The sequence below is a fragment of the Pseudophryne corroboree genome (assembly GCF_028390025.1).
Source record: "Pseudophryne corroboree isolate aPseCor3 chromosome 3 unlocalized genomic scaffold, aPseCor3.hap2 SUPER_3_unloc_8, whole genome shotgun sequence".
NCBI classification, from domain to species: domain Eukaryota; kingdom Metazoa; phylum Chordata; class Amphibia; order Anura; family Myobatrachidae; genus Pseudophryne; species Pseudophryne corroboree.
The window spans coordinates 2,257,631-2,285,562 of NW_026967574.1; the positions used below are offsets into that span (position 1 = coordinate 2,257,631).

Here is a 27,932-nt window from a genome sequence, read left to right on the forward strand (position 1 = left end):
GAAGAGATGTATGTGACTGATATAAAGGCAGAAGATACAGAGGGAGCAGAAGAGACGTATGTGCCTGATATAAAGGCAGAAGATACAGAGGGAGGAGAAGAGACGTATGTGACTGATATAAAGGCAGAAGATATAGAGGGAGAAGAAGAGACGTATGTGAGGGGTGATCAGCAGTGTAAGGAGGGAGAACTCCATACAGATATCAGCACAGGTGAGTAATAAACACTTATTACAGAAAAGAGTCACATAGTCTCCTTTCTCAGTCACTACAGCAATCTCTTATCCTACACCCTCTGTCAGTACAGACTAATGAGGAAAATGTATCTGCCCTTCAGCCCCTATTATACTCCTGCTCTCCCCCCCTCACATCATGTCACTGTGTGTTACCAGCCCAGAGATCTGACCAGTCTCGTCCCCACACTCTCTGGTGTATCTCATACATCAGGAGCCATCATCCCCTATTATACTCCTCTCCCCCTCACATCATATCACTGTGTTACCAGCCCAGAGATCTGACCAGTCTCGTCCCCACACTCTCTGGTGTATCTCATACATCGGGAGCCATCAGCCCCTATTATACTCCTGCTCTCCCCTCACATCATGTCACTGTGTGTTACCAGCCCAGAGATCTGACCAGTCTCGTCCCCACACTCTCTGGTGTATCTCATACATCGGGAGCCATCAGCCCCTATTATACTCCTGCTCACTCCCTCACATCATGTCACTGTGTGTTACCAGCCCAGATCTGACCAGTCTCCTCCCCACACTCTCTGGTGTATCTCGTACATCAGGAGCCATCAGCCCCTATTATACTCCTGCTCTCCCCCTCACATCATGTCACTTTGTGTTACCAGCCCAGAGATCTGACCAGTCTCCTCCCCACACTCTCTGGTGTATCTCATACATCAGTAGCCATCAGCCCCCATTATACTCCTGCTCTACAATCATCATGTCACTGTGTGTTACCAGCCCAGAGATCTGACCAGTCTCCTCCCCGCACTCTCTGTTGTATCTCATACATCAGGAGCCATCAGCCCCTATTATACTCCTGCTCTCCTCCTCACATCATGTCACTGTGTGTTACCAGCCCAGAGATCTGACCAGTCTCCTCCCCACACTCTCTATTTTATCTCATACATCAGGAGCCATCAGCCCCTATTATACTCCTGCTCTCCTCCTCGCATCATGTCACTGACCAGCCCAGAGATCTGACCAGTCTCCTCCACACACTCTCTGGTGTATCTCATACATCAGGAGCCATCAGCCCCTATTATACTCCTGCTCTCCTCCTCACATCATGTCACTGTGTGTTACCAGCCCAGAGATCTGACCAATCTCCTCCCCACACTCTCTATTTTATCTCATACATCAGGAGCCATCAGCCCCTATTATACTCCTGCTCTCCTCCTCACATCAAGTCACTGTGTGTTACCAGCCCAGAGATCTGACCAGTCTCCTCTCCACACTCTCTGGTGTATCTCATACATCAGGATCCATCAGCCCCTATTATACTCCTGCTCTCCCCCTCACATCATGTCACTGTGTGTTACCAGCCCAGAGATCTGACCAGTCTCCTCCCCACACTCTCTGGTGTATCTCATACATCAGGAGCCATCAGCCCCTATTATACTCCTGCTCTCCCCCTCACATCATGTCACTGTGTATTACCAGCCCAGGGATCTGACCAATCTCCTCCCCACATTCTCTGGTGTATCTCATACATCAGGAGACATCAGCACCTATTATACTCCTGCTCTCCTCCTCACATCATGTCACTGTGTGTTACCAGCCCAGAGATCTGACCAGTCTCCTTCCCACACTCTCTGGTGTATCTCGTACATCAGGATCCATCAGCCCCTATTATACTCCTGCTCTCCCCCCTCACATCATGTCACTGTGTGTTACCAGCCCAGAGATCTGACCAGTCTCCTCCCCACACTCTCTGGTGTATCTCATACATCAGGAGCCATCAGCAACTATTATATTTCTGCTCTCCCCCTCACATCATGTCACTGTGTTACCAGCCCAGAAATCTGACCAGTCTCCTCCCCACACTCTCTGGTGTATCTCATACATCAGGAGCCATCAGCCCCTATTATACTCCTGCTCTCCCCCTCACATCATGTCACTGTGTATTACCAGCCCAGGGATCTGACCAATCTCCTCCCCACATTCTCTGGTGTATCTCATACATCAGGAGACATCAGCCCCTATTATACTCCTGCTCTCCTCCTCACATCATGTCACTGTGTGTTACCAGCCCAGAGATCTGACCAGTCTCCTTCCCACACTCTCTGGTGTATCTCATACATCTGGAGAAATCAGCCCCTATTATACTCCTGCTCTCCCCCTCACATCATGTCACTGTGTGTCACCCGCCCAGAGATTTGACCAGTCTCCTCCCCACAGTCTTTGAGTGTTTATTATACTCCAGTCCAAGCTTCCTAGTATTTTTAATTAAACATAAAAGCAATGCCAGAACTATAGTACTGGTTAATGTCAGTTACAGAATTATATAATGTACCATGTAACATCCTGGGTCTTCTCTACTCATTTATAGTAATTTGCAATTTTTGAACATAAACTACAATATTTAATTTGTTTCATTCAAGTTTATTTGTGCATAATGTATTTTACTTCCAGCAGATGGACACACAAGCAGGAATATCTCAGGAGGACATCTAATGTTATCCCCGGATTGTGAAATAAAAGATAATGACAGTAGACAGGATTCTCCAGGAACTAGCCCCATTACCCCAATTATACATCCAGCTCTATCAGCTGATCCCCCTGATCCTGGGGAATGTTCTCCTGATCACTCTGATATTGGTGCATCTGTTACAGCTCTGACAGTAGACACAGCGTTTCCCTGTTCTATAGATGCCAAATGTTTTCCACAGAACACAAAGGCTCTTAACCCACAGACAGGTAAGGCAGGTGAGAGGCCATTTCTATGTTCCGAGTGTGGGAAATGTTTTACATACAAATCGTATCTTCTTAGACATCAGAGCAGTCACACAGGTAAGAGGCCATTTCCATGTTCTGAGTGTGGGAAATGTTTTGCACATAAATCAGATCTTGTTACACATCAGAGAAGTCACACAGGTGAGAAACCATTTTCATGTTCTGAGTGTGGGAAATGTTTTACACTGAAATCACATCTTGTTAAACATCAGCGAAGTCACACAGGTGAGAGGCCATTTCCATGTTCTGAGTGTGGGAAATGTTTTACATACAAATCAGCTCTTGTTATACATCAGCGAAGTCACACAGGTGAGAGGCCATTTCCATGTTCTGAGTGTGGGAAATGTTTTGCACATAAATCAGATCTTGTTACACATCGGAGAAGTCACTCAGGTGAGAAGCCATTTCCATGTTCTGAGTGTGGGAAATGTTTTACACTGAAATCACATCTTGTTAAACATCAGAGATGTCACACAGGTGAGAAACCATTTCCATGTTCTGAGTGTGCAAAATGTTTTGCACATAAATCAGATCTTGTTACACATCGGAGAAGTCACACAGGTGAAAAACCATTTTCATGTTCTGAGTGTGCGAAATGTTATGCACATAAATCAGATCTTGTTGCACATCGGAGAAGTCACACAGGTGAGAAGCCATTTTCATGTTCTGAATGTGGGAAATGTTTTGCACATAAATCACATCTTGTTACACATCAGAGAAGTCATACAGGTGAGAAACCATTTTCATGTTCTGAGTGTGGGAAATGTTTTACACAGCAATCAAATCTGATTACACATCAGAGAAGTCACACAGGTGAGAAACCATTTCCATGTTCTGAGTGTGGGAAATGTTTTACACTGAAAACAAATCTTGTTACACATCAGAAAAGTCACACAAGTGAGAAACCATTTTCATGTTCTGAATGTGGGAAATGTTTTACACTGAAATCAGAACATGTTACACATCAGAGAAGTCACACAGGTGAAAAACCATTTTCATGTTCTGAATGTGGGAAATGTTTTGCACATAAATCAAAACTCGTTACACATCAGAGAAGTCACACAGGTGAGAAACCATTTTCATGTTCTGAGTGTCGGAAATGTTTTACACAGCAATCAAATCTGATTACACATCAGAGAAGTCACACGGGTGAGAAACCATTTCCATGTTCTGAGTGTGGAAAATGTTTTACACTGAAATCAAATCTTGTTACACATCAGAGAAGTCACACAAGTGAGAGGTCATATCCATGCTCTGAGTGTGAGAAGTAAATCAGCTCTGTTTCACACAATAGACATCACACAGGTGAGGATCCTTTTTATTCTTATCACCATTGCCATGCAATGTTCCTCAAGGTTCTTATCCTATCTCCTATGCTTTTTGCTGCCACTGGGTGAAACAATAAGACGTCATGCTCTTGTCTACCACTGCTGTGCAGATGACCTGTCTTTTTCTCTGTGTACTCGGAAACCCAATACTAATCCTAAGTGGCTGTCTAGCTGAGCTCCAGGTGTGGGTGATGGTAGTTGTCTGTGGGGCAGATGTATTAAGCCTGGAGAAGTGATAAAGCAGTGATAAATGCAAGGTGATAACGCACCAGCCAATCAGCTCCTAACCGTAAATTTAAATTTTGGAGCTGATTGGCTGGTGTGTTATCACGTTACATTTATCACTGGTTTATCACTTCTCTAGGCTTAATACATCTGCCCCTGTGACTCAGTCCTTGAGTAACAGAGGTCTTTATGGTAGAAGCTCACAAACAAAGGTCAAGACTACAGCTTCACCAACCAACTGAAGTTACGCTTTGGGGTTCAGAGTTACAAAATGCTGGTCATGTGCTGAGTCTTGGCATTGTCTTGGATTGTGTCTGACACAAACAACAGGTATCAGCCATATTCGAATCCTCGTTCTTTCATCAGTGGACCATATCCAAAATCAAGCACCTGATTCTTTTCGAAGATCTACCTGAAGTCATACATGCACTTGTATCATCACGCATAGACTACTGCCATACGCTCTACCTGGGTCTCCCAACAACAGAATTGCACCGCTTGTATTTTGTACCTAACCATCCCGTTCCGCCACATAACACCCTTTCTCTGCTCCTTCCACCGGCTGCCTGTAAGATGGGGACTGTATTACATAATCTTACTGACTCTCCCAGCCCTACATGACCGGGGTCCATGGTACCAGAAGCAACTTCTGCCTCCTTACTGCCCTGGTTACTTCCATCTACAGATAAAGGACTTAACCAGCAGCACCAAGAATCTCCAGTAATTCACTTGAGGATGATCTTTTAGCATGACCATGGAACCTGCTGCCCCGCACAGTCCAAGAGACCTCCACTCTGGAGACCACAAACAGACTGATGACTGTGACTCACGTGTTTCATTAATGTTCCTTAATTTCTAAAATAATACATCCCACATGCTGAGGTCTTTATTCTGTTCTACTTATTGCGTATCTTGTGCTCTGTGTAAATGTGAATATAAAGTTCTGTGAGTGCTATTGGTAGGAAAGTGCTGTATAAATAACATTATTACTGAGGAAAATGACAGGAGTCAGATCTAGTTACACCATACGTTACATATACAGAAGGGGAAATGTATAAGTAACATCATTACTGGTGAGAATGACAGAAGTCATATCTAGTTACACCATACGTTACATATACAGAAGGGGAAATGTATAAGTAACATTATTACTGGTGAGAATGATAGGAGTCAGATCTAGTTACACCATACGTTCCATATACAGAAGGGGAAATGTATAAGTAACATTATTACTGGTGAGAATGACAGGAGTCCGATCTAGTTACACCATACGTTCCATATACAGAAGGGGAAATGTATAAGTAACATTATTACTGGTGAGAATGACAGGAGTCAGATCTAGTTACACCATACGTTACATATACAGAAGGGGAAATGTATAAGTAACATTATTACTGGTGAGAATGACAGGAGTCCGATCTAGTTACACCATACGTTCCATATACAGAAGGAAATGTATAAATAACATTGTTACTGGTGAGAATGACAGGAGTCAGATCTAGTTACACCATACGTTACATATACAGAAGGAGAAATGTATAAGTAACATTATTACTGGTGAGAATGACAGGAGTCAGATCTAGTTACCCCATACGTTACATATACAGAAGGGGAAATGTATAAGTAACATTATTACTGGTGAGAATACCAGGAGTCAGATCTAGTTACACCATACATTCCATATACAGAAGGGGAAATGTATAAGTAACATTATTACTGGTGAGAATGACAGGAGTCAGATCTAGTTACACCATACGTTACATATACAGAAGGGAAAATGTATAAGTAACATTATTACTGGTGAGAATGACAGGAGTCAGATCTAGTTACACCATACGTTCCATATACAGAAGGAAATGTATAAGTAACATTATTACTGGTGAGAATGACAGGAGTCAGATCTAGTTACCCCATACGTTACATATACAGAAGGGGAAATGTATAAGTAACATTATTACTGTTGAGAATACCAGGAGTCAGATCTAGTTACACCATACGTTCCATATACAGAAGGGGAAATGTATAAGTAACATTATTACTGGTGAGAATGACAGGAGTCAGATCTAGTTACACCATACGTTACATATACAGAAGGGAAAATGTATAAGTAACATTATTACTGGTGAGAATGACAGGAGTCAGATCTAGTTACACCATACGTTCCATATACAGAAGGAAATGTATAAGTAACATTATTACTGGTGAGAATGACAGGAGTCAGATCTAGTTACCCCATACGTTACATATACAGAAGGGGAAATGTATAAGTAACATTATTACTGTTGAGAATACCAGGAGTCAGATCTAGTTACACCATACGTTCCATATACAGAAGGGGAAATGTATAAGTAACATTATTACTGGTGAGAATGACAGGAGTCAGATCTAGTTACACCATACATTCCATATACTGAAGGGGAAATGTATAAGTAACATTATTACCAGTGAGAATGACAGGAGTCAGATCTAGTTACACCTTACATTACATATACAGAAGGGGAAATGTATAAGTAACATTATTACTGATGAGAATGACAGGAGTCAGATCTAGTTACACCATACATTACATGTACAGAAGGGGAAATGTATGAGTAACATTATTACCGGTGAGAATGACAGGAGTCAGATCTAGTTACACCATACTTTCCATATACAGAAGGGGAAATGTATAAGTAACAATATTACCAGAGAGAATGACCGGAGTCAGATCTAGTTACACCATACGTTCCATATACAGAAGGGGAAATGTATAAGTAACATTATTACCGGTGAGAATGACAGGAGTCAGATCTAGTTACACCATACGTTCCATACACAGAAGGGGAAATGTATAAGTAACATTATTACTGATGAGAATGATAGGAGTCAGATCTAATTACACCATACGTTACATATACAGAAGGGGAAATGTATAAGTAACACTATTACTGGTGACAATGACAGGAGTCAGATCTAGTTACACCATACGTTACATATACAGAAGGGGAAATGTATAAGTAACATTATTACTGGTGAGAATGACAGGAGTCAGATCTAGTTACACCATACGTTCCATATAAAGAAGGGGAAATGTATAAGTAACATTATTACCGGTGAGAATGACAGGAGTCCGATCTAGTTACACCTTAAGTTCCATATACAGAAGGGGAAATGTGTAAGTAACATTATTACTGGTGAGAATGACAGGAGTCAGATCTAGTTACACCATACGTTACATATACAGAAGGGGAAATGTATAAGTAACATTACTGGTGATAATGACAGAAGTCAGACCTCGTTACACCGTACGTTACATATACAGAAGGGAGAAATGTATAAGCAACATTATTACCAGTGAGAATGACAGGAGTCAGATCTAGTTACACCATACGTTACATAAACAGAATGGGAAATGTATTAGTAACATTATTACTAGTGAGAACAACAGGAGTCAGATATAGTTTTACCATATGTTACATATACAGAAGAAATGTATAACTAACATTATTACTGATGAGAATGATAGGAGTCAGATCTAATTACACCATACGTTACATATACAGAAGGGGAAATGTATAAGTAACACTATTACTGGTGACAATGACAGGAGTCAGATCTAGTTACACCATACGTTACATATACAGAAGGGGAAATGTATAAGAAACATTATTACTGGTGAGAATGACAGGAGTCAGATCTAGTTACACCATACGTTCCATATACAGAAGGGGAAATGTATAAGTAACATTATTACCGGTGAGAATGACAGGAGTCCGATCTAGTTACACCTTAAGTTCCATATACAGAAGGGGAAATGTGTAAGTAACATTATTACTGGTGAGAATGACAGGAGTCAGATCTAGTTACACCATACGTTACATATACAGAAGGGGAAATGTATAAGTAACATTATTACCGGTGAGAATGACAGGAGTCCGATCTAGTTACACCTTAAGTTCCATATACAGAAGGGGAAATGTGTAAGTAACATTATTACTGGTGAGAATGACAGGAGTCAGATCTAGTTACACCATACGTTACATATACAGAAGGGGAAATGTATAAGTAACACTATTACTGGTGAGAATGACAGGAGTCAGATCTAAATACACCATATGTTACATATACAGAAGGGGAAATGTATAAGTAACATTATTACCAGAGAGAATGACAGGAGTCAGATCTAGTTACACCATACGTTACATATACAGAAGGGGAAATGTATAAGTAACATTATTACTGGTGAGAATGACAGGAGTCAGATCTAGTTACACCATACGTTACATATACAGAAGGGGAAATGTATAAGTAACATTACTGGTGATAATGACAGAAGTCAGACCTCGTTACACCGTACGTTACATATACAGAAGGGAGAAATGTATAAGCAACATTATTACCAGTGAGAATGACAGGAGTCAGATCTAGTTACACCATATATTCCATATACAGAAGGGGAAATGTATAAGTAACATTATTACTGGTGAGAATGACAGGAGTCAGATCTAGTTACACCATACGTTACATATACAGAAGGGGAAATGTATAACATTATTACTGGTGAGAATGACAGGAGTCAGATCTAGTTACACCATATGTTACATATACAGAAGGGGAAATGTATAAGTAACATTATTACTGGTGAGAGTGACAGGAGTCAGATCTAGTTACACCATACGTTACATATACAGAAGGGGAAATGTATAAGTAACATTATTACTGGTGAGAATGACAGGAGTCAGATCTAGTTACACCATACATTACATATACAGAAGGGGAAATGTATAACATTATTACTGGTGAGAATGACAGGAGTCAGATCTAGTTACACCATACGTTACATATACAGAAGGGGAAATGTATAACATTATTACTGGTGAGAATGACAGAAGTCAGATCTAGTTACACCTTGTGTTACATATACAGAAGGGGAATTATATAAGTATTATTACTGGTGAGAATGACAGGAGTCAGATCTAGTTACACCATACGTTACATATACAGAAGGGGAAATGTATAACATTATTACTGGTGAGAATGACAGAAGTCAGATCTAGTTACACCTTATGTTACATATACAGAAGGGTAAATGTATACGTAACATTATTACAGGTAAGAGTTACAGGAGTCAGATCTAGTTACAGCATACATTCCATATACAGAAGGGGAAATGTATAAGTAACATTATTACTGGTGAGAATGACAGTAGTCAGATCTAGTTACACCATACGTTACATATACAGAAGGGGAAATATATAAGTAACATTATTACTGGTGAGAATGACAGGAGTCAGATCTAGTTACACCATACGTTACATATACAGAAGGGGAAATGTATAAGTAACATTATTACTGGTGAGAATGACAGGAGTCAGATCTAGCTACACCATACATTACATATACAGAAGGGGAAATGTATAAGTAACATTATTACTGGTGAGAATGACAGGAGTCAATTCTAGTTACACCATACGTTACATATACAGAAGGGGAAATGTATAACATTATTACTGGTGAGAATGACAGAAGTCAGATCTAGTTACACCTTATGTTACATATACAGAAGGGGAAATATATAAGTATTATTACTGGTGAGAATGACAGGAGTCAGATCTAGTTACACCATACGTTACATATACAGAAGGGAGAAATGTATAAGCAACATTATTACCAGTGAGAATGACAGGAGTCAGATCTAGTTACACCATTCGGTCCATATACAGAAGGGGAAATGTATAAGTAACATTATTACTGGTGAGAATGACAGAAGTCAGATCTAGTTACACCATACGTTACATATACAGAAGGGGAAATGTATAAGTAACATTATTACTGGTGAGAATGACAGGAGTCAGATCTAGTTACACCATACGTTACATATACAGAAGGGGAAATGTATAAGTAACATTATTACCGGTGAGAATGACAGGAGTCAGATCTAGTTACACCATACGTTACATATACAGAAGGGTAAATGTATAAGTAACATTATTACTGGTGAGAATGACAGGAGTCAGATCTAGTTACACCATATGTTACATATACAGAAGGGGAAATGTATAAGTAACAGTATTACCAGAGAGAATGACAGGAGTCAGATCTAGTTACACCATACGTTACATATACAGAAGGGGAAATGTATAAGTAACATTATTACTGGTGAGAATGACAGGAGTCAGATCTAGTTACACCATACGTTACATATACAGAAGGGGAAATGTATAAGTAACATTATTACCAGTGAGAATGACAGGAGTCAGATCTAGTTACACCATACGTTACATATACAGAAGGGGAAATGTATAAGTAACATTATTACTGGTGAGAATGACCGGAGTCAGATCTAGTTACACCTTATGTTACATATACAGAAGGGCAAATGTATATGTAACATTATTACTGGTGAGAATGACAGGAGTCAGATCTAGTTACACCATACGTTACATATACAGAAGGGGAAATGTATAAGTAACATTATTACTGGTGAGAATGACAGGAGTCAGATCTAGTTACACCATATGTTACATATACAGAATGGGAAATGTATTAGTAACATTATTACTGGTGAGAACAACAGGAGTCAGATATAGTTATACCATACGTTACATATACAGAAGGGGAAATGTATAAGTAACATTATTACTGGTGAGAATGACAGGAATCAGATCTAGTTACACCATACGTTACATATACAGAAGGGGAAATGTATAAGTAACATTATTACTGGTGAGAATGACAGGAGTCAGATCTAGTTACACCATACGTTCCATATACAGAAGGGGAAATGTATAAGTAACATTATTACTGGTGAGAATGACAGGAGTCAGATCTAGTTACACCACACGTTACATATACAGAAGGGGAAATGTATAAGTAACATTATTACTGGTGAGTGTTACAGGAGTCAGATCTAGTTACACCATACGTTACATATACAGAAGATGAAAAGTATAAGTAACATTATTACTGGTGAGAATGACAGGAGTCAGATCTAGTTACACCACACATTACATATACAGAAGGGAAATGTATAAGTAACATTATTACTGGTGAGAACAACAGGAGTCAGATCTAGTTACATCATACGTTACATATACAGAAGGGGAAATGTATAAGTATCATTATTACTGGTGAGAATGACAGGAGTCAGATCTAGTTACACGATACGTTACATATACAGAAGGGGAAATGTATAAGTAACATTATTACTGGTGAGAATGACAGGAGTCAGATCTAGTTACACCATACGTTACATATACAGAAGGGGAAATCTATAAGTAACATTATTACTGGTGAGAATAACAGGAGTCAGATCTAGTTACACCATACGTTACATATACAGAAGGGGAAATGTATAAGTAACATTATACCGGTGAGAGTGACAGGAGTCAGATCTAGTTACACCATACGTTACATATACAGAAGGGGAAATGTATAAGTAACATTATTACTGGTGAGAATGACAGGAGTCAGATCTAGTTACACCATATGTTACATATACAGAAGGGGAAATGTATAAGTAACATTATTATTGGTGAGAATGACAGGAGTCAGATCTAGATACACCATACATTACATATACAGAAGGGGAAATGTATAAGTAACATTATTACTGGTAAGAATGACCGGAGTCAGATCTAGTTACACCATACGTTACATATACAGAAGGGGAAATGTATAAGTAACATTATTACTGGTGAGAATGACAGGAGTCAGATCTAGTTACACCATACGTTACATATACATAAGGGGAAAGGTATAACATTATTACTGGTGAGAATGACAGAAGTCAGATCTAGTTACACCATACGTTACATATACAGAAGGGGAAATGTATAAGTAACATTATTACTGGTGAGAATGACAGGAGTCAGATCTAGTTACACCATACGTTACATATACAGAAGGGGAAATGTATAAGTAACATTATTACCGGTGAGAATGCCAGGAGTCAGATCTAGTTACACCATACGTTACATATACAGAAGGGGAAATGTATAAGTAACATTATTACTGGTGAGAATGACCGGAGTCAGATCTAGTTACACCATACGTTACATATACAGAAGGGGAAATGTATAAGTAACATTATTACTGGTGAGAATGAGAGGAGTCAGATTTAGTTACACCATACGTTACATATACAGAAGGGGAAATGTATAAGTAACATTATTACTGGTGAGAATGAGAGGAGTCAGATCTAGTTACACCATGCATTACATATACAGAAGGGGAAATGTATAAGTAACATTATTACTGGTGAGAATGACCGGAGTCAGATCTAGTTACACCATACGTTACATATACAGAAGGGGAAATGTATAAGTAACATTATTACTGGTGAGAATGACAGGTGTCAGATCTAGTTACACCATACGTTACATATACAGAAGAGGAAATGTATAAGTAACATTATTACTGGTGAGAATGACAGGAGTCAGATCTAGTTACACCATACGTTACATATACAGAAGGGGAAATGTATAAGTAACATTATTACTGGTGAGAATGACAGAAGTCAGATCTAGTTACACCATACGTTCCATATACAGAATGGGAAATGTATTAGTAACATTATTACTGGTGAGATTGACAGGAGTCAGATCTAGTTACACCATACGTTACATATACAGAAGGGGAAATGTATAAGTAACATTATTACTGGTGACAGTAACAGGAGTCAGATCTAGTTACACCATACGTTACATATACAGAAGGGGAAATGTATAAGTAACATTATTACCGGTGAGAATGACAGGAGTCAGATCTAGTTACACCATACGTTACATATACAGAAGGGGAAATGTATAAGTAACATTATTACCGGTGAGAATGACAGGAGTCAGATCTAGTTACACCATACGTATCATATACAGAAGAGGAAATGTATAAGTAACATTATTACTGGTGAGAATGACAGGAGTCAGATCTAGTTACACCATACGTTACATATACAGAAGGGGAAATATATAAGTAACATTATTACCGGTGAGAATGACATGAGTCAGATCTAGTTACACCATACGTTACATATACAGAAGGGGAAATGTATAAGTAACATTATTACTGGTGAGAATGACATGAGTCAGATCTAGTTACACCATACGTTACATATACAGAAGGGGAAATGTATAAGTAACATTATTACTGGTGAGAATGACAGGAGTCAGATCTAGTTACACCATACATTACATATACAGAAGGGGAAATGTATAAGTAACATTATTACTGGTGAGAGTGACAGGAGTCAGATCTAGTTACACCATACGTTACATATACAGAAGGGGAAATGTATAAGTAACATTATTACTGGTGAGAATGACAGGAGTCAGATCTAGTTACACAATACGTTACATATACAGAAGGGGAAATGTATAAGTAACATTATTACTGGTGAGAATGACCGGAGTCAGATCTAGTTACACCATACGTTACATATACAGAAGGGGAAATGTATAAGTAACATTATTACTGGTGAGAGTGACAGGAGTCAGATCTAGTTACACCATACGTTCCATATACAGAAGGGGAAATGTATAAGTAACATTATTACTGGTGAGAATGACAGGAGTCAGATCTAGTTACACCATACGTTACATATACAGAAGGGGAAATGTATAAGTAACATTATTACTGGTGAGAATGACAGGAGTCAGATCTAGTTACACCATACGTTACATATACAGAAGAGGAAATGTATAAGTAACATTATTACTTGTGAGAATGACAGGAGTCAGATCTAGTTACACCATACGTTACATATACAGAAGGGGAAATGTATAAGTAACATTATTACTGGTGAGAATGACATGAGTCAGATCTAGTTACACCATACGTTACATATACAGAAGGGGAAATGTATAAGTAACATTATTACTGGTGAGAATGACATGAGTCAGATCTAGTTACACCATACGTTACATATACAGAAGGGGAAATGTATAAGTAACATTATTACTGGTGAGAATGACAGGAGTCAGATCTAGTTACACCATACATTACATATACAGAAGGGGAAATGTATAAGTAACATTATTACTGGTGAGAATGACAGGAGTCAGATCTAGTTACACCATACATTACATATACAGAAGGGGAAATGTATAAGTAACATTATTACTGGTGAGAGTGACAGGAGTCAGATCTAGTTACACCATACGTTCCATATACAGAATGGGAAATGTATTAGTAACATTATTACTGGTGAGATTGACAGGAGTCAGATCTAGTTACACCATACGTTACATATACAGAAGGGGAAATGTATAAGTAACATTATTACTGGTGACAGTAACAGGAGTCAGATCTAGTTACACCATACGTTACATATACAGAAGGGGAAATGTATAAGTAACATTATTACCGGTGAGAATGACAGGAGTCAGATCTAGTTACACCATACGTTACATATACAGAAGGGGAAATGTATAAGTAACATTATTACCGGTGAGAATGACAGGAGTCAGATCTAGTTACACCATACGTATCATATACAGAAGAGGAAATGTATAAGTAACATTATTACTGGTGAGAATGACAGGAGTCAGATCTAGTTACACCATACGTTACATATACAGAAGGGGAAATATATAAGTAACATTATTACCGGTGAGAATGACATGAGTCAGATCTAGTTACACCATACGTTACATATACAGAAGGGGAAATGTATAAGTAACATTATTACTGGTGAGAATGACATGAGTCAGATCTAGTTACACCATACGTTACATATACAGAAGGGGAAATGTATAAGTAACATTATTACTGGTGAGAATGACAGGAGTCAGATCTAGTTACACCATACATTACATATACAGAAGGGGAAATGTATAAGTAACATTATTACTGGTGAGAGTGACAGGAGTCAGATCTAGTTACACCATACGTTACATATACAGAAGGGGAAATGTATAAGTAACATTATTACTGGTGAGAATGACAGGAGTCAGATCTAGTTACACAATACGTTACATATACAGAAGGGGAAATGTATAAGTAACATTATTACTGGTGAGAATGACCGGAGTCAGATCTAGTTACACCATACGTTACATATACAGAAGGGGAAATGTATAAGTAACATTATTACTGGTGAGAGTGACAGGAGTCAGATCTAGTTACACCATACGTTCCATATACAGAAGGGGAAATGTATAAGTAACATTATTACTGGTGAGAATGACAGGAGTCAGATCTAGTTACACCATACGTTACATATACAGAAGGGGAAATGTATAAGTAACATTATTACTGGTGAGAATGACAGGAGTCAGATCTAGTTACACCATACGTTACATATACAGAAGAGGAAATGTATAAGTAACATTATTACTTGTGAGAATGACAGGAGTCAGATCTAGTTACACCATACGTTACATATACAGAAGGGGAAATGTATAAGTAACATTATTACTGGTGAGAATGACAGAAGTCAGATCTAGTTACACCATACGTTACATATACAGAAGAGGAAATGTATAAGTAACATTATTACTGGTGACAGTAACAGGAGTCAGATCTAGTTACACCATACGTTACATATACAGAAGGGGAAATGTATAAGTAACATTATTACCGGTGAGAATGACAGGAGTCAGATCTAGTTACACCATACGTTACATATACAGAAGGGGAAATGTATAAGTAACATTATTACCGGTGAGAATGACAGGAGTCAGATCTAGTTACACCATACGTCACATATACAGAAGGGGAAATGTATAAGTAACATTATTACCGGTGAGAATGACAGGAGTCAGATCTAGTTACATCATACGTTACATATACAGAAGGGGAAATGTATAAGTAACATTATTACTGGTGAGAATGACAGGAGTCAGATCTAGTTACACCATACGTTACATATACAGAAGAGGAAATGTATAAGTAACATTATTACTTGTGAGAATGACAGGAGTCAGATCTAGTTACACCATACGTTACATATACAGAAGGGGAAATGTATAAGTAACATTATTACTGGTGAGAATGACAGAAGTCAGATCTAGTTACACCATACGTTCCATATACAGAATGGGAAATGTATTAGTAACATTATTACTGGTGAGAATGACAGGAGTCAGATCTAGTTACACCATACGTTACATATACAGAAGGGGAAATGTATAAGTAACATTATTACTGGTGAGAACAATAGGAGTCAGATATAGTTATACCATACGTTCTATATACAGAAGGGGAAATGTATAAGTAACATTATTACTGGTGAGAATGACAGGAGTCAGATCTAGTTACACCACTTGTTACATATACAGAAGGGGAAATGTATAAGTAACATTATTACTGGTGAGTGTTACAGGAGTCAGATCTAGTTACACCATACGTTACATATACAGAAGATGAAAAGTATAAGTAACATTATTACTGGTGAGAATGACAGGAGTCAGATCTAGTTACACCACACATTACATATACAGAAGGGGAAATGTATAAGTAACATTATTACTGGTGAGTGTTACAGGAGTCAGATCTAGTTACACCATACGTTACATATACAGAAGATGAAAAGTATAAGTAACATTATTACTGGTGTCAAAGTCAGAAAAATATCCCCATACACACTGCCATATTTGCACCGCACACTGGTCCGCGCTGCGCATGCGTACGCTCTCCCGTGAAGGCGCATACCCGCAATAGCGTGCACCCGCAGGCGCGCGGTATGCGTATTTACGGTAGAGTTTATGTAATCGTAGCGTGCGACTCATTCGTTACATATTTTCACAATTAATGTAGTTTGTAGATCATGGTCCCTTTGATAGATTCTGAAAGTTTGGTTAATATAGAATGTCCCTGAACGGAGGAATCCCTCTTTGTATTGTAGGAAGGGTCTAACAGGAGTCATACAACAGTGTTTGGTACCCATCGGAAGAGTATTTAAATAGCAATATTCCGGTGTTTGTGTGGAGCGTATTAATCGCTCGTGCGAATAGTTATGGACATAAGAAGTTTATGTCCTTTACTATTATTTACTCTTACTCAGGTATGCGGCGGGAAACCCAGTTTCCCACCCACCTGAGCTGTTTGAAATCGTCACAGCCCACCTGTATGAATCACCCTATGACCTTTTGTTATGATGCAGAGCCGAATTCCTGTGTCCAATGGACGATAAGATTGTAGGGACCACGAGATTGCATTGTGTGTGTAGCATAAAAGACGGGCCTGTGACCTCCAGCTTTCACTTCTCATCAAACGGTTCTCATTGCTGATAATCGGGAAGCTGGATGTCCAGAAGCGCTTGAGATCGTTACCCTTGTGCGTAAGTTTCTCTCCGTAATCATATTGTCATACTGTGAGCCAATATCTCTCAATCTCTCTCTCTCTCATCTCTCTGTCTCTCTCCCTCTCTACTCTCTATCTCGTAATTTCCCTTGACTAGATTGTATTGTATTGTATTGTATTTATAGAGTAGTTATTTGGTTAGGAAGTCTCTGTTATATTGTAGTGTATCATTTGTACTGTGATTCCTTTTTACAAGTATATTAGTTATAATACATTTAATAGGCTTTGGACCCTAAACAAGTATCTGTGTATTTTCTCATAGTGTTAAGTGTTCAAAGAGCGTCGGTGACGCTCAAGCAGCTTTGTAGTTAATCAGGTTACACCAGGTTGCACTTACACATTGTCTTTACATAAAGGTATACCGTGTCTCTCATTGTTAAAGGTATAGATATCAAGGTATAGCGTTGTGAGCGTCTGCGCCGCTGGTGATCTCCTCGTGGTCTCGAGCGTCCGCTACGCCATAGCGAATCATTACGTTAGTCATAGCCAATAGCGTGCTTGCCTGTGATCTCTGGGCCGTGAGCGAACGTGACGCTTGAGCGTCTCGCCTACGGCTGAGCGATCGTTACGCAACTAGCGTACCCTTACGGTACTTCTTAAGTAAACAGCGTACAGTGTTCTTAGACCTCATATATGGTTATAAGTACGATAAATAGATTCAGCTTTATCAATTGGCGGCTCGTCCTGTCCTTCACATATCTGCACTAGGTAGATCAGCAGACATTATCCCCCAGCAAAGGGTGGGAGGTTGTCTCGCAGTGCTGACGGGATAAGCGTCTGCTTCGCTTAGATAACGAGTGCTGAAGGAATCCGGGAACCGGAGGTAAGAACAAAACGCATGTGTCTTTTAAAACTGTTTATTTGTCTTCTGTCTTGCGTACACACGCACGCATAAATACATTTGCATTTCTTTCCCATCTGTATATTTCATTTTTCGTATATCATTATCCTGTTTGCCAATTTTATAGTTGATAGAAAAGTGCTAAAAGAGACTTGCTGTTATTTCATAGTTTAAGAATAGAGGTAATAGTTAAAAGTGTAGACAAACACACAGGTTTGCCTGGGAGATAAGGCAAAGCCAGTGGGGTACGCGGTAGATGATCAGGGATCGTCTACATTGATAAAAGTATATTGTGTTACGGTGGATCTTTGCATTGCGTACACGTGTCTCTAACAAAGACTAGCGTATGCAATCCAAAAGCCGACGCACGCAGCGTACATTACGCAACGGAGCGTCCGGTTACGCCCACGTAGCCCAAGTCACGAAAAGTTGAATTTTAGCGCAAAGCGATAATTAACGCAAAGGCGATAGTTAGCGCAAAGCGGTAAATAGCGCAACAGGCGATAAATAACGCAAGTCTATTTTTGGAAATCTGAAATTTAGTTTAACAGATCCTGCTCCTAATTGGTAACACAGCTGGGCTAAAGAAAATTTCTGCGCAGAAATAGATATAGAAACGAAAGTGTACATGTGTTGAGTGAGTGTGTTTTTATCACATAAGTTTATATAACTTAGAGGTTGAACCAAAAAGAAATCGGGTACTCGTAAGGGACATACGTGTAAGTGACATATACGGTGGCTAAGGAGGCATCCTTGGTTAAAATAAATATTTGAGCATTAGAGTATAGCGGACCACACAGACCAGGAGGTCATAAGGAGACAAAGAAGTCCGCTATAAAGGTAAGAGGCACAACCCCGGGGGGTTGGTGCAGAACCCATATAGGCCGTACAAGCTCTGGCTGAAGGAATTCGCAGCCGAAATTTTCGATTCCATTGATCTCTCAGTACATAACAGGTAGTGCTTATGTACTGAACGATTGTACCGCACGTCATTGTGTGCATTAGTAAACCTGACTAGTATCATTTTGCGTACAAAGGTCATAAACGCTAGTTGTACATTCTGACGTGATTTGTGTAATTTTTTATTTTTGGAAGGGAAGTTCGCTGGTCACTCAGGAACTATCTAACAACCCCACCTTTACTGGAAAGAGTAAGTGTCCTGCGGGTAACCCTCACATGTTCCAGTAAACAGAAGGTTTCTGGTAGGGCCCTGTGTCGAGTGCGCCAGCACCATATCGGTGTGATCAGGTCGCATTGGTCGGCGTGGGCGAGTGAGTGGGGTACTCGGTAAACCGCCACCGTCGGCCTATTTTGAATAATTTGGTTTGCTGTAAGGGTTCGCTGAAGACCGTGATATAAAGATCAAAGGAGTAGTAAGCAACACCTGCAGATTATGGGGGCCAATTGTTCAGGTAGGGGGCGATCAACCTCGGTTCGGGTTGATTCAGAGAACCGACCAGTCGGGTCGGCAAGGTACATCATGTGTGAAAAATACGGAAGTCACACAGAGGTTTTATGTGATGAATGGGAGAGAATGACTGTACAAGACAGGGAGAAATTCCCAAGAATAGGTAGCTTCAGTCCAGAAGTGTTACAAAATTTAAGGAGGAGGATATGTCTCATAAAATCAACAAAGAGACGAATCCAGCATCATGATTATTTACAGTTGTGGCAACAGGAAGGTGAGATACAGAGAGGTTTGGCTCTGGCGGCGGGATCTGGGGCAGTCAGGAAACTGATAGCCACAGCCCCGCCTCCACCATATATTGCAGGAGAGAAGTGGATTGTGTCCAGTATGTGTCTAAGTGGAATGACATCACACAGGATGAGACTACCATTTCCTAACACGGGCAGTTTTGACCCCGTAGTGCTTCAATGCCTTGAGAAATGGGTAAAGTCAGTTATAAAACCTAATGAGCGCATTAAACATTTGCAAGTTTTAGATTTCTGGAAAAAGGAAATGTGTAACTGGACTGCAGATAATGTTAAGATTAACCTCTGTATTGACACATGTACTGACACCAAACCCTCACAGTAATCCTCCACCATACAACAATATCACAGCATCACCAGCATCTCTATATCCAGTAAGAGAATTAGTCACTACAGAATACACCTAATGACATATCCAGCCTAGAGGATGACGCAGCATTCATCCAGTTTCCAGCTTTTCACAGTGCAGTTCCTCCTGCTGTACAGCCTTCGTACATACCTCCACCAGGACAGGGTGCCCAGGGCTCTGCCCCTCCTGTAATATCCACAAGTACACAACACATAGTCCACCTACGGCACATGGCTCTGACCAAAGAAGCCCACACCAAGAACAAGATGGTGACACAGAACAAGACATTGACATATTACAGGAAAATCTTACACCTTGTCTCTATAATCTCTGATGACTCTTCTGCTTCTCCTGTCTCCCATCCATCTGCTAACTCCCCTGATTTCTATCAGCTTCTGCTACCTAAGCTTTCCTTTGCTACTCCACCAGTGACCTCTCCTGTATATATAAGTGGTAATCAAGCATGTCTCAATGTCACCAGTATACCAGGACATATTGCACAGTCCATAAGAACACTCAGAGATGGACCCAGGTTTAATTACAGAATACTAAATAACACAGGACAGTGTGTATTCCACCGCATAGGGACAAGAGAAATCATTGAGGCAGACACGATAAGCTTGCAGCATACACCATACAAGTGCCTACAGACCAAGCCATCATAGATACTGACAGTGAGACCGTAGCATTGAATCCTATGCGCACAACGAAATTACCGGGTAGGGCAGAAGTGAAAGGTGAAGGCAATACCGTTGTAATCCCGGCTGTACCAGCCTCCTCGGTTAAGGTCAGTTACCCACTATCAAAAACTGATCTGTTAAGTATAAAAGCTGGATTCCCAGATCCGAGGAAAGATTCAGATGCCACTTGTAGGTACCTCTCACAGGAGTATTATGTACATAAGTTTACTTGCAGGGATCTAGAGCAGATATTATATACTTGTTTACCTGAGGATTTAGCACAATCCCTCACAACCAGTATTGATCTCTCTGCAAATGATTATGGTGACCCAACTAAAGGAAAGATAGATGCACTTAATGCTAAGCTGCGTGACCTATACCCACCAGTCCTCAAATGGGATGATTTGTTCACAATCAAACAGGCAGACACTGAAACAGTAGATAAGTATTTTGATAGATTTAAGTTAATGGTGCCCACATTTGCTGCTGGCGAAGTGATAGTTAAACCAAATGAGGCTAGTTCCATGCTAGTTACATGTTTTGTGGAAGGTCTAAAGCCTGCAGTAATGTCCGCACTCGAGACTACTAAACTAGCATGGAGAGACGCCCCAATAAACACTGTGAAGCAAGAGCTCGTGACCTTAATCTTGTCAAACCCACTCCTGTTCTCATTGTAAATCAGATTGCTCCTACACAACCCCAGCAACTGACAAATATAACAAATCCCCAGGGAGTCCAAAACAGTCAGGGACCACCTGTGCAAAACCTTTGGGACCCCAGACAGCCAAGGCATAGCCAGCAAAAGAGAAATTCATGGCAGGGACAAGGAGGTAAGTACACCACAAATAGAAACACAGGGCCAATATACCAAGATCCTAGACACCCAGACCCAATGGCATGCTTCATATGTGGTAAGTATGGCCATAGAGCTAGATATTGCAGAAGTCAAGTATCTTCTCAGAACAGGATGTACCCACATGGAAATGCGGGAACACCCAGCGGCCCTACACAACCCCCTACCACCATTATAATCAAGGACCCCAGATGGGCACTCATGCCCCACACAATGGCCCCCACAATCAGGTGTCACGCTGGCAGCAGCAATCATACTGATGTTTAATCCATCCAGTGTCTTCATTATGCAGCGTGCAATGCCAACACATTGAGGAACCCTCGGATACTGTACATGTAAATAATTAACCTATTTCTTTTTTACTAGACACTGGAGCGGCTAAGTCACTACTTACCACTGCACTACCTTCACAGACGTTTTCAGGGCACACGGTCCTGGCGGTCGGAATCTCCGGACAATTACAGCACTTACCAATACTAGCTGATAGTAATATACAGATGGGACCATTGAATGATACACGTGCTTTCTTACTAGCATCCAACGCACCAGCAAACTTGCTGAGCCGTGACCTACTATGTAAACTCAAAGGCACCATTTACTGCACAGCGGATGGTATTTACTTAGACATTCCCAAATCACTAGAAAGCAATGCACAAGTGCTGGTAGACACACCAGTCCCACTCCTGTCATTGCACCTTGAGCAAACCAACTCCTATATGCGTGAAGACATACTGCAAGCAGTTCCCAGCTCCTTATGGGCACAGTATAAGGATGAGGTAGGCTTACTTCAAGTAAGCTGCAAGCAGGCAAGTCCCCACCATGCATCATGCAGTACCCGCTGAAACCGGGAGTGGAGGAAGGGGCATACCCATCCATCTGCCCACTTCTGGATCAGGGGATCTTGCACAAATGCGTCAGTGCTGCAAATTCTCCGATCTTTCCAGTTTGTAAACCGGGCCCTGTGCAAACTTACCGTATCGTGCAGGACTTGTGCGTGCTTAATGCAGTCATACAAGCTTGCCACCCTGTGGTGCCCAACCTCGCTACGATACTTACACAGGTCTCGCCGGATGCATTGTTTTTCACAGTTATTGACCTATGCTCAGCGTTTTTCTCCATTCCATGGCTGTCAGTACCTGTTTACGTTTACATTCAAGGGTCAACAGCATACCTGGACTCGCATGCCCCAGGGGCAACGGGATGCTCCTACTTATTTTAGCCAAGCCCTCCAAGATAAATTGCAGAATTGGTACCCAACACATAACTCAGTACTTATTCAATATGTTGATGATTTGTTATTGTGTTCACAGACAGAGGAGGAATCGTGGGAAGACTCAGTGTCCCTGTTGACTTTCCTCACCTCCATGGGGGTGAAAGCCAACAAAGCCAAACTACATCTGTCCCAGCAGAAAGTGCAGTACCTAGGTCACTGCCTCTCCCAAGGACAGCGCCATCTCCTACCATCATGCATCCAGGCCATACAGAATATGCCTCTGCCAGTCACCCAAAAGCAAATCCGCACCTTTATAGGGATGACCTCTTTCTATAGACATAGGATACCAGGATATGCTGGTATAGCACTACCTCTCCAGGAACTGGTATCTAAAGAAAAGCCTGATCCTGTCATCCATGATGACACCACACTACTAGCGTTTCATCAGTTGAAGGAAGCCCTCACTGCCACCCCAGCCCTAGGCTTCCCATGTTACACTAAACCATTTTTTCTCTTTTGTACAGAGCTAGACGGCTGTGCTGCTGGATTACTTACTCAGAAAAATAGGAACTGTCACCACCCAGTGGGATATTACAGCACACAGCTGGATATAGTAGCTAGGGGGCTGCCACAATGCTTGTGCATGGTGGCTGCAGCAGCTACACTTGTTGACTAGACAGCAGATATAGTTCTAGCACACACACTCTACCTGAATGTCCCGCACGCAGTTGCTGCTTTATTAAATGGCTCAGCCACAAAGCACATCACAGCGTCCAGGTTAACCAAATGGGAACTTGTGCTTCTTATGCCCCCTAACATAATATTGCAGCGTTGCACAACTTTGAATCCAGCAAATTTCCTCCCAGGTGTGACTGGACAGTCACAAAGTGGGGAGAAGGTAGATGAGCATGATTGTGAAAAGGTGACCCAGACTTTATGCACTGCAAGATCAGACATTAGAGACACTCAGATAGACCTAAATCTGTATGTTGATGGTAGCTGCCTCCGCCAAAATGACAGGGGCTGGATACGCCATAGTGGACGATACACATCATTGAAGCACTCCTGCTTCCACCACCTCAGCCCAAAAAGCAGAACTCATAGCGTTGGGGAGGGCATGTTACTTGGCGCAGAACAAAATTGTTAACATTTATACTGACTCACAATTTGCATTTGCCATTCTGCACAATTTTTCAGCTATTTTGGAAACAGACATTTTTTAACATCAAATGGAACACCAATCTCTCACACAGAGATAGTTAAGTACCTCATGGAAGTGAATATAAAACCAAGGAATAAAAAAACTTTTCCGTGCACACGAGCAGCCGGTCAGTGGTAATCTCCGGAAGGTATCCTCAACCCTTCACCAATAGTGCAAACATAAACAAGAGAATGGAAAGAACCACTTAACTAGCACTTCTGTTCAATCAGTAATTCACTTGATTCTCTTCAGGTCATCCCCATCACATGTATATGAAACACAGAATATGGGATAGAGAATATAGTGTAACACAATTTTTAATTATACAAGCAACTTAAAAAATCTAAAATCCAAAGGTCTGTGCAAATGGCATATGTTTGACAAGGTAGGTAATCCAGTTAGCTTATGCAATGGAGGTTTACCAAATCAGGTGGAACTGTGTTGATAAAGACCCCAGTTGAGGGGAGGAAACGCGTTGGTGGAGGAGGCATTCCAGTGCTGGCTTTGTTGGAGATCAAACCTGTTGGATCCAGCGACAAGGGTGGACGTGAGTGATGTTCCCAGGATCGCCATTTCATTACTTAAGCTGACTTGAACTGTTTTAAAACACAGACCTTTGGATTTTAGATTTTTTATATGTCTTTTTATGTTGCTTGTATAATTAAAAATTGTGTTACACTATATTCTCTATCCCATATTCTGTGTTTCATATACATGTGATGGGGATGACCTGAAGAGAATCAAGTGAATTACTGATTGAACAGAAGCGCTAGTTAAGTGGTTCTTTCCATTCTCTTGTTTATGTTTACCTCATGGAAGTGGTATTGCTACCAAAAGAGGTAGCAGTCATCAGATGTCAAGCTCACACAAGCCACTCAAACCCGGTGACAAAAGGAAATACCTATGCTGATGAAACAGTGAAAGCAGCAGCCTCAGTGGCAATAAACAATCATGGCTCCATGCCGAGATACAGAGTCTCATCTCGTTACAAATATTTTCACCTGTAACACTGGAAAATTAATGCATTTGTACCAATCTTGTTCAAAGCAGAAAATGTCCTCGTGAAGGCTCAAAGGGTGCAGTCCAGATTCCTCTGGTATCTGGAGGGACATGACAGGAAGGACCGGTAGCACCAAAAGCCATTCTACCAAGCCTGGCTGAGGCAGCCCATGGGCTCTCTCATCTGGGAAAGGGAGGTATGGTAAAGACCCTCAGGGCCTATTGGTTTGCCCCTGGTTTCTCATCCTATGCAGGTAAGAAGCGCAATCATGCCTTATCTGTCTAAGAAAGAACCCAGGTAAGACTGTCCTAACACCAATTGCCCATATCCCACATACCTGAGGACCTTTCCAAGCAATACAGATAGACTTCATCCAATTACCACCCTGTAGAAATTTCAAATATGTACTTGTTTGTGTTGACGTCTCCAGTGGTTGACCTGAGGCCTACCCAGCGGTAGCCTGCACAGCACATTTCACAGCTAAGAAGCTAGTACAGGAGTTTGTATCTAGATATGGTATTCGAGAGATCATTGAGTCAGATCAAAGCACACACTTCACGGGTAAGGTCTTGCAAGAGATGTGTAGGGTCATGGGTATAGAGTCCAAACTCCATTGTCCTTATGGACCCCAGGCAGCTGGACTCATGGAGAGAGCTAATTATACCATAAAGAATAAACTTTCCAAGGTCATAGAAGAGACAAGCCTAAACTGGGTAGAGGCACTGCCCATCATACTACACAGTATTAGAGTGACTCCCAAACCTCCTCTCAGTCTGTCCCCATATGAGGTGTTATTTGGAAAACCATCCCAACCTGATGATAGGCCCAGAAGAAAGCCACTCCACCCTACATGATCTAACCACAAAATATGTCCTAGACTTGCATGAACAATTCAAACAAATACACAAAGGACGAATTCTCTCTAAAGGTGCTAATCAAATTGACTTGAAATGCTATGATGTGAAACCAGGAGAATTTGTAATGGTTAGAAATTTCTTACGCTCTGGTTCATTTGTAGACAGGTGGGAGGGACCCTACTGTTGACCATGCCCACGGCAGTAAAGGTTGCAGAGAAATTGGCTTGGATACATGCATTGCATTGCAAGAAAGTGACTGAGGATGGGAAGAGCAGAGTCCCAGAAAAACCCTCCAGAGGAAGAAGCTGCAGAAGCGTTGAACTTGCAGGCTCTGTTTGAGGAACCCCAGTAACCAGAGACTAAGAGATAATAAACATGGCCTGGTTTGGTAATATATATGTTGAGAATGAAGTGGGACAGTCAGTGTTGCTAAACCCCAATCAGGTGAAGACAAGATCCAGACGGGCTATCGAGATTGGAGTATCGGTTGTAAGCCTGGGAATAATTATATGGATGGGATTATTGACTTACTACTTATTGACAAGGATGACTGAGGGCCCAGGGAAGGGTCAGTCTGATAATGTGCACGAGATGACTTCCCCAGAGGGTATGTCTCTGATGACCTTTGAGGAGGTAATACATCCTTATCCTAGTTATGTACCTCTCATCACACCCCTAGACACTAGAAACGAGAGGAAGAAAAGAGAAGCTAAATAGGTATACCCAAACAGATGTCAGCAGCTACCCACAATAGCCAGATGTATTTGTAAATATTGCGGACGGAACCCTGAGCAAAGATGTATAGATTGGTGCCACGATGACCCATTGCTCTTTGGAGGTGCACACACAGTCAGAGCCCCCCTAGAACAGACAGAATGCCACAAAATGGTAAATGTGTATAGATGTATCTGTACCCACTGTGGAAGGATCCCCCAGAATGATTGCATAGTATGATGTTATGAAGGTGAGGAGAGGAATCAGACACAACACTCAGACATACACCATACAATCCATGATCAGGAATAGCACCCCGAGGAAGGAGAAAATACGAAGCAGAACACAAAGATAAGTGACAACCCCTATGAGGGCCCAGTGAGAAAAGCTAGAGTATATGAGAGGAACACCTTTGTAGAACTGGCCCCAGCTGCCGCACATAGTAATGCTTTCTGTGTAGTACCACCCAAACATGTGGGAGAAGCTTATAAGACCTGCTTTATATGTATTCCAATAACAATAGAAGAAATGCAGAAGATAGAATTGCTACCAGGAAAAATATCACCTTTATAGACATTAACATGGAAACATTAGGGACCAACAACTCGGAAGATAAAATTGGGCAGTATCACACCACCAGATATAAGCTGGAGATCCAACCTAGTATATCTGAAAAGAACTGTAGGGATATTGTTGGTAAGCCACAGTTTGAA

At 40.8% G+C, this 27,932-nt stretch overlaps 2 protein-coding genes across 2 annotated transcripts in view; both read left to right on the plus strand.

The window, feature by feature from the left end:
* LOC134984782 (zinc finger protein 585B-like) overlaps positions 1–27,932 on the plus strand; it is a 671,664-nt gene that overhangs the window by 139,367 nt on the left and 504,365 nt on the right. The gene's annotated exons all lie outside the window — the stretch shown is intronic.
* Positions 7–4,477, plus strand: LOC134984774 (gastrula zinc finger protein XlCGF57.1-like). The gene is made up of 2 exons (XM_063950268.1): positions 7–56; positions 2,768–4,477. Exons 1-2 carry the CDS (start codon positions 7–9, stop codon positions 4,233–4,235), a joined length of 1,518 nt encoding a protein of 505 aa, XP_063806338.1. The 3' UTR covers positions 4,236–4,477.

Coding starts and splice junctions, on each gene's coding strand:
- LOC134984774 (XM_063950268.1), top strand. CDS start 7: ATGTATGTGACTGATATAAAGGCAGAAGATACAGAGGGAGCAGAAGAG. Junction 57..2,767: donor ACAGAGGGAGCAGAAGAGAC/GTATGTGCCTGA, acceptor CCCAATTATACA/TCCAGCTCTATCAGCTGATC.